Below are 9496 nucleotides of genomic sequence, written 5' to 3'. Positions count from 1 at the left end.
TTGTCTCTCTGTTGCTATAACTTTTTGTTATTTCTGTATTTACTGTACAATAAAGAATAAAAGATAAACATGAATTAAGATACCAATTTCCTGATTATTGATAAAAAATACATAATATAAATACATATACACATATAAAATCTTAATTTCTTAATTTTTGTTATTATCTCATTTATTTAGGGGCAACCTCTCTAAAATTAGCACTGCAAAGTATCAGGCCCCCTTTAGGCCTCTGGGCCCTATGCACTTTTGCACTTGGTCTCTGGTCTCAACCCCTACTGATTAGAAAACTAATAATCCAATCATCCAATCAATACTGTACATGCACGTGGCATCACTATAGCAGAATGCCAGCTTAGAAGCTGGAAAAGTCAAAGATGGAAAAGTCAAAGGAAACTGTAGCATTACTATATTCAGGCATAGCAAAACTACGCACATACAGTATAGCTGCATGGATGGAGAGTGAACTAACTCCAGGGTAATGCTAAAAGTAACCTAATATAAGTGTGATCTATTACTACACTTCATAAACTCTTCAATATCTGTTTCAAGAAAAAAAGATTACATTTTGCAAAAAGAATTCTAAATAAATTGTTTAGAATAAAGTCATTATGTTCCAAGAAAAAGAAGTCAAACCAAAATGCTGAGAATAAACACACTTGTGTCATGCTTAATTTATCTCATTGGAAAATGGTAGTTAGAATCAGCAGTGGCTTAGGTCAGAGAGTAATGCTCGTATGATGTGATCAACGAGGGTTCGAGTCCACTTTTGGCTGAACTTGCTCTTCTTACCTTTCTCATCACATATGATATTACATTGTAAAAGTGGAAATCAATTGTCTAACAAATGTTTAATAATAATGTTTTAAATATGTAGGTTTAGAGGGAGGTACGCTGTTGTAAAAGTCATGGACTTGTAGATGTGTTTTTGTTCCCACGTGTTCTATGACCTAGTTTCCTGTCTGTATGTGATTATACACTTTTCCTCTATACCTTCTATGCCTTTATTGAGTGGGTGCTGTTGTGCTGTGAATTGCCGCTGACAGTGGACATCACGGATGACAACACCAGCCCAACTTCTAAACCACACCCCAATGTGTGGAGCTACTGTACAGCCAGAACCCACCACAGACGGACAGCCAGCCACTGCTGTGACTGACGAGCCATCGCTGAAAGGAGTGACAGAGCTGTGGATCACGTGACGTATGATCAGGTGCATGAGCTGGCAACGAAGTCTGCTGCTGAAAGTATCACAGTGGAGCCTGAATGCGTGGAGGGAAGCACTGTCGTATCAATGAGGGTGAGCTGAGGCTGGACTTGGAAAAGGACTTGGTAGACTTTTATTCTGTCTTCCGTCATCATCTGCCTGTCCTGTTACGGCCATAAAAAACAATTATTGAACTCCCTGTCTGTCCTGAACTGTCAGCCTGTCTTGAATTACCAGTCTGTCCTGTTATGACAATGGAGGTCCGTCGACCCAGCGACACCACCATGACTTCCAGCTCCCTTATCTCCACCGTGGCCCTTCAGTCCACCAGCTCCACTGGGCTCCCTCATCTCTCCTGCTCCACAGCGGCCTTCCAGATCCCCATCTCCACCTCGGTCACCAGAGCCATCTGCTCCTCCTTGGCTCGACGGCTCTCTGTCTCCACCTTGGGCTCCACCACTACCTGCTCCGCTGCCACCGGATGCCCCCCCCCTCGAGTTGTCAGTCCTTCCTCCACCACTGCTCCTACTTCCGTCAGCTCCACCATGGGTCGCCTTCATGGCTGCAGCCTGGGGCCCGCTTGGCTCCTTTTTGCACCAAGTCCCCATGAACAGTCCCCCAGTATTCATTCATTCAATTCAAGTTTATTTGTATAGTGCTTTTTACAATACAAATCGTTACAAAGCAACTTTACAGAAAATTATGTTTCTTCTATATTTAGTAGTAGCTTATAAATGTTGACTGTCAGTATGTGTACTGAAAGTCGACAGGGACAACAATGCAGAAGCATTACTGAAAACCAACACAAAGAAAGGATCCAGTCTATGTTCAATTCTGATCATAGTCTTTGTCAGGCATAGACATCAAAGGAGGCTTGAGTACCTGCCCTTTTTTCTTCCACGAGAGAAAGTGCCTTTTGTTTATTTTTTATTTTGTTTATAAATGATTATACGTATGTACAGTAGGAGGACAAGCTAAATGGGCTTTACCGCTGCGCATACCGCCGCGGCAAATAATTTGCTTAACTACCGCCAGGTGGCGCAAAGGGACGAATTTTCCTGTATATATGTGCGTGTGTGTGTTTCTGTTTGCACACAGATTTTGTTGTCAAATGCCGCGTTTCCACCGCAGGAACTTTACCCAGGAACTAGGGACTTTGGCCTGGTACTTGGTGTGTTTCCACCGCAGGAACCAGGAACTAAATAAAGTTCCGGGTAAAAAAATGCCCCTCAGAAAGTCCCTGCTGGCGAGGTGGTACTTTTTCAAAGTTCAGGAACTTTCGGGGGCGGGACTTTGGCGCTAAACATGCTGATTGGTTGAGTTCACGCAGCATTGGTTGAGTTCAACCACCATTTATTCGGATCAACATTTTCAAAATATTACTGTTATTGTGTCATGAAATATAATTTTAAAAGTATTTCAGGCGAGAATGTAGTTGTTTAAAACTCAAATCTGTGGTTTATTTACAAAGACAGCGCCTATTTAAAAATGTTTTACACCGATCTCGGAGACGTGAGCTCCACATGATCAGCGGGAGCTCAGTGATCATCTATCCGCCGAGAAGCAGCCTCAAATCGGCTAGACCTTCTGATATGTGCCGCTGGCTCTGATGTCTCTTTAGTGGTTAAACATAAAATATAATTCAGCTGCAGGGTAAATCTAACAGGTTTTCTTTGGTCTGCATTCAATTTATCTATATGTTAAAATGAAAATAAAAAAGGCAAGTCTATATAATATTTAGTTTCATTGTAATGGCTGCATATACACATATCCCTGAACTAAGTACATGTCTGCAGCTGTTATTATGCTTAAATGAAAAACAAAGAAGGCAGTGATATCTGATATCCTATTTCTTTTTATTGTAAATATACAGAAAGGAAATATACAGGATCCGCGTCGTCGCTGACATCACACTCCCCAGTCGAATGCACAAAGTCTGAACTAACTACCGATGATGCACGTCCAAAATCAGCGTTATTATTATTATTATTTTTTTAAATCAGCGGTACTTTGTATTGAGAAACGCGCGTAGACCTACGTCACCAGTCTATTTGCCTAATCTTCCCGGTACTTTACACCATGGTGGAAACGCAGAAAGCAACAGGTCTGGGGGGAAAAAAGTTCCTGAGAAAAAAAGTTCCTGGTACAAATGTTCCGGGTAATTTCGGTGGAAACGCGGCTAAACTAAACTAAAAATCAAAACATCAGGTCAAGTCTGGAATTGTTGAGACTGTCTAGTTCCGATGCGTTTCTCCCTTCTGAACAAAGCACAGCACAGTACAGCAGTGCAGCACACATTGATCGGCACATGCACATCACAGACAGGCATAGAGCCGCAGAAGTGAAGCCCTCCCTCCCTTTCCAGTTGTGTTTGTCTTGGTGTGGAGTGGTGAAGAACAACAGACTAAGCTACCTGTGCCCAGAGCCAGATTATCCATAAGGGCACTTGGGCCAGTGCCCAGGGGCACCAACCATTCACAACAACTTAGAGGGCACCACATGACACAAGCTTTAAAATTATTTTCCGTAAATTGTTTTATTATTAACTTGAAATTCTTGAAAGACCATATACATAACTCGTTTATGAACACTAACTTAACAACAACAATAATAATAAATTATAAATAAATAAAGATTACATGACCACTATCAGTCCCGCCTTCCGTCCCCAATCTGTCAGAGTTGATTTGGTCCACAACAAGTACACGCAAATGTGTCATTTTTTTAATGGCTACAGAAACTGAATCAGAATGGACAGACATCAATTGAGTGGTTTTGCAAAAAGAAAGTTAAAGAAAGACAAGGACGCTAAACGTTTAGCTACAATTCTAAATGTTCCAGGGATCTAAAGTTTTTTTAAAACGAGTGAAAAATGAGCTCAGGACGACAATGACACAGAAGCGATTGACTGCACTCTCCCTGTTTAAGTTAAAGTTAAAACATTACCCTCTACAGCCGCGAGAGGGCGCTCTATGCTGCTCGGTGGTCCTGTAGTCTACACTGCGGCTGACGGTAATGTTTTCTCTTGGTTCTTGGTTCTAAATAAATGCAATTTATAATCCAGTGCGACTTATATATGTTTTTTTCCTTGTCATGACGTATTTTTGGACTGATACGACTTATACTTAGTTGCGACTTATAGTCCGAAAAATACGGTAGTTGGACAAGTTAATAAATTAAATTTGAGAAATCACCTTAATTATGGGGGGGGGGGGGGGTATAGTGAGGTATAGTGCACACTGTCTTAATACAGCCCTGCCTGTGCCTCAAACTTTCCACTAATTAACCAAAAGACAAAAGGCAATTATAGTTAATTTGTCTTGCTAACATCCATGACTCATGAGAGCCAATAGTAGAAATGTGTATATTTATATCATTTCATATAGTTAATCAGTCTCACGCGAAGACTGAAGTTTTTTCCAACAAAAAACTGCTTGATTACAAATTTAATATTCATTTTACACAGCAGTTAAATAAACAAGAATTTAACTGTTTTAGACACTAAATTTACTGTTTTTGCTCTATTTCACCAACCAAATATAATTCCAATTTGTATCTGAGCAACATGAGGCTGGTTTGTCATCATCATCATCATCTGAAAACAGGATAATGAAAGAAACTAATTAATCTTGTTCATACTTTATGTAGAATATGTGGTCAAGTAAACCTGTACATTTACTTCAAGACAATCTGTACTTTTCGAGTGATTGGTGTATAGAAAACATATACATTTGTAGAAGTAACCTGCTAAATGTCACCCCGTCCCGTATACGGGACGCCTACGTTGACTATACTATATTACAATCAAATCTAATCTAATCTTGACAAACTATATATCGTTGGAAAGGTCTAAGACTCCCAAATATATATTTGACCAATATTTTATGTTAAAAATTATGTAGGAAAAGTAATAGATTAATTCATGACCAGAGTGCACCCTCAGAAATCTACATTCCAAAAGGAGTTTTGACCTTTGTTTAAAGAAATCAGAAATCATCAGAAGTTATATATCACTTGAAAACATAAAATCTCAAAATTCATCCTTTAAAACCCATTTTAAAATCAGATATTGCATTACCATGTAAATGGCACATCAAAATCATGTTACAAAATGTTTTCAGTCATGAATTATAAAAATGTAGGTTTGTATCATGCACATTCAAGTCTATCTTCAACAACGTTAGTAACAGTTAACAGGTTAAAATCAAACGTGTTGCCAAACTCATAAACAAAAACAAACAATATATATACTTTTTAGTTATACATAAATTGTGTAGAAATGTTATACTTCACAATTAATATTTTGGTCATTAAAATAACATTCAGTTTCAGTGTATTAAAAGCAGTACAAAATGGGTTGAGTTAGTTCATCCCTTTGGTCACTAGTTAGTAGCCTATAAGAAATGCAAGAGAAAAAGATAAAATCCTGTTATGATTCTGTGATCCAAATGTTGTAATATTAATGTAATATTGTAAAATGTTGTACACTGTTCTAATTTTTCATCTTTTTCATTTAGCCATCAGATCATCATGTCATCAGGAAACATCAGCTTTGTTAAGGACTTTTTTATCGTTGGTTTTCCTGGGCTTCAGCCAGGATACTATGGTGCAGTGGCTGCTCTGCTGCTTTTTGCCTATGTGTGTATCTTAGTGGGGAACGGAATATTTATAGCACTTTTTACTCGAGAAAAATGCCTTCATAAACCTATGTATTATATCATCTTAAACCTGGTTGTAAGTGACTTATTATTCAGCACCACTACCTTACCAAAGATTTTTGCTAGATACTGGTTCCAAGATGGTAGTATTTCATTCACTGGTTGCTTCATGCAGATGTATTTTGTGCACTATTTTGGTTCAGTCAATTCTGTTATCCTGGCAATAATGGCCTTTGACAGGTACGTAGCCATATGTAATCCCCTAAGATATCCTAATATAGTAATAAAGTTGAACATTTCTCTGTCTTTGTCTTGCAGCATGGGTGCTTACACACATGTGCCATTTAATGATGGCAATAAGGGCTTACCTTCTGCCTTACTGTTCAGGAAACATAATTATACACTGTTACTGTGATCACATTTCTATCAAATCACTTGCATGCACTAACAGGGCACTGTACAAAGTTCCAACCTTTGCATTTGCTATGATTGTTTTACTCGGTCCCCTGGCCTTCATAGTTTTCTCTTACTGTGTCATCATTGTGGTAGTTTTGCATATATCGAGCACTCAAGGAAGGCTGAAGTCTTTCTCTACCTGCAGTCCATATGACATACGGATATCATCACAAATTAAAAGTACCAAAAAACAGACTCAAGAATTATATGTTTTCAAGCCTTTTAATTCAAATTCAATACACTGCGGCAATCTATAAAATGTTCTTTGATATAGTGACCTTTTTTATGTGTGCTTTGTTCACAATAATTTTTCTTTACAAACATCAGATGTTTAGGTGTGTCCAAGCCTGTGTTAATTCAGCATCTTGTTAGAGTGATAAATGATGACTTGTCCCATTTCTGAGAAGTTATTGAATTGAAGTAACAATGAGGCAGCATAGTTATGTCATATTAATACAATACAACATGTTAACTGTATATGGTCAAAGACTATAGTGACTTTGATGTGGTCATGTGAATTTTGATTACTTTGGAGTACGCTAAATTTAAGTAAGTGTAAGTGTAATTCACTATTGTAAAAATATGTTACTGTCATAATGTCTTACTGTTTACCATAAATAAATCTACACAAATAAAACATAAAGCTAATCAATATGAGTAGACTACAGTGACTCTGGGGTTATTTAAAAAAAGAAAAGAATAAAACGATGTTTACATTAAAAATGCTAAACAAGTTTACAAGGGACACATAATGAAATACAATAAAATACAATACAATACAATACAATTTATATGGCTAAAATCCCCATTAGGTTGCAAAAGGAAGTTATTACAAATACCTGGTGTAACATTTTGAAACAGTAACAGTATTATGAAACAATATTAATCTCATAAACTGTTGTATAGCTTATTGACATTTTGAAAAGGCATGCACGATTAATTTGCCTTGCAAGAACCAGGATCAAGTGCCAACAGTGAAAGGGCATTTCTAATTATTGTTGTTAATATGGCCTGTTTGTGTGTATGTGTGTGTTTAACTGATTTGTCATGTTCCTGTTCTACTGCAGGAATATAATAGAACAAAGTGTCCATATGGGCCTGATATACGCATGGTTTTTGCACTTGAACACTTCTTACATGACACAAGTAGGCATGACGATAGAGATAGAGAATGTGTAGAACATTTGGCTACACTGAGGCCTACCACGTGTTGTAAGAAGTTTTATAGAGCTTTATGTATAAATCTTGATTTTCGGTACTTTTAAAATAAACGTTTTATTGTTGGTTCACTACTTATGTAAGAGATGACCCAATTTAATTAATTTAAATAAGCGATAAGCAGTTTAAGCAATACACATACTTATTTCTGCACGAGTAAAATACAATACTTCACGCTTTACCACCACATTAAGTATAATATCTAATTACACTAAAGTTTTCCTGAACATAATGAAAGGCACTGATCTTTCACTCATGTCTACTGTTGACAGGATATGACCACTAAATGCCACAGTAGCCAATCAGAATCAGTTATTCCAGACAGCTGTGTAACAGTCTGATTATAATTCATCAGCATGTTGCATGGTTTTAGTAGCACTTTATAATAATTGATATCTTGAGAAATGTAATTTAAAAATGCATTATTTTAAGTCTGAAAGGCTGAGAATTAAATTTATGGTGCAAATTTTGCGACAACAATAACGATTTATCTGTTTAGCATGAGTGAATGAAAATCAAACACATGTCAGTTACTTTTCTATTAATGACTAATAATTTAGTTTTGATCAATGTAGAAAATTTTGGGTGAGCGTTTTCAAACTTCTGAGCAAGAGTTGCATCATCTTTGACTGAAAGCATTTTTGCTCCAGGGTAACTTCTTTGTTTGTCACACCTTACCTGATAATGAGCCACTTAGAGACACAGAGACATGTAGAAACAAAATAATGTTTGATAAACAAAATGTCACTCAGCGATCATGAAAGAGGCCTTCCTCTTCAGGGACCAAGAACAAGCAAATTAGGACTCTGGGGAAAATACGCTTTTTATGGCAACTGTTTCTATGTTATTTACTGTTCATCAGCAACAAAATAATTGCTTTTATGATGTTAACAATTAATTTCATTGAATGTCACCTTGAAGTTAAACAGTAAAGGTCTAGAGAGACACCATATACATCTCAATAATAATCAACAAAGAGAAGAGGAAAAAAAAAACTGATACAAAGACTGAGGCCTGTAATGCTGTTAAAGCAAGATGTCATTAATGGCCTGCTTTGACAGGTAATCCATGACCTATGACCACCTGATGCAACCATGCAAGAAAATCCTTCTCTGCTTACTGTCACCTAAGCAGAAATTAATTATAATAGGCTATTAATTCATATGCCCTAAAGAGATGCTAAATTATTAACATATAAATCAATTTGTGGTATAATTGGCCTAGAGACTTCCAAATAATCCCAGTGGAGAGATTATTTAGATAAGTGTTAACAAATAATCCCAGTGGAGAGATTATTTTGTTATAAGTGTATCACTGTCATGTGGCCTGCTGTCTGTGAAGTATATGGAATTACACATTTACCAATTTTCTTCCGATCCTTCTACCACCCTGGAGCCCAAGACCGGTGGCCCACTGAAGCTAAGCAGGGCTGAGCCTGGTCAGTACCTGGATGGGAGACCTCCTGAGAAAAACTAGGTTGCTGCTGGAAGAGGTGCTAGTGAGGCCAGCAGGGGTGCTCACCCTGTGGTCTGTGTGGGTCCTAGCGCCCCAGTGTAGTGATGGGGACACTATACTGTCAACGAGCACCGTCCTTCGGATGAGACGTTAAACCGAGGTCCTGACTCTCTGTGGTCATTAAAAATCCCAGGATGTCTTTCGGAAAGAGTAGAGGTGTGACCTCGGCATCCTGGCCAGATTCACCCATTGGCCTCTGACCATCATGGCCTCCTAACAGTTCCCATATCTGCTAATTGGCTTCATCACTCTGTCTCCTCTCCACCAGAAAGCTGGTGTGTGGTGGGCGTTCTGGCGCACTATGGCTGCCGTCGCATCATCCAGGTGGATGCTGCACACTGGTGGTGGATGAGGAGATACCCCCTGACCATGTAAGCGCTTTGAGTGTCTAGAAAAGCGCTATATAAATGTAAGGAATTATTATTATTATTAATTATTATTA

General features: G+C 38.0%; 1 protein-coding gene across 1 annotated transcript; it reads left to right on the top strand.

Annotated features, from left to right (window-relative positions):
- Positions 1–1461: 1461 nt before the first annotated feature.
- LOC127973040 (olfactory receptor 52K1-like) lies at positions 1462–7396 on the top strand. Its single transcript, XM_052577073.1, has 4 exons — positions 1462–1820; positions 5725–6174; positions 6227–6501; positions 7389–7396. Exons 1-4 carry the CDS (start codon positions 1462–1464, stop codon positions 7394–7396), a joined length of 1092 nt encoding a protein of 363 aa, XP_052433033.1.
- The last annotated feature ends 2100 nt before the right edge of the window (positions 7397–9496 follow it).

This window comes from Carassius gibelio, chromosome B15 (assembly GCF_023724105.1).
Source record: "Carassius gibelio isolate Cgi1373 ecotype wild population from Czech Republic chromosome B15, carGib1.2-hapl.c, whole genome shotgun sequence".
Classification (NCBI taxonomy): Eukaryota; Metazoa; Chordata; class Actinopteri; order Cypriniformes; family Cyprinidae; genus Carassius; species Carassius gibelio.
This window is presented reverse-complemented; position numbering and strand designations above follow the sequence as displayed.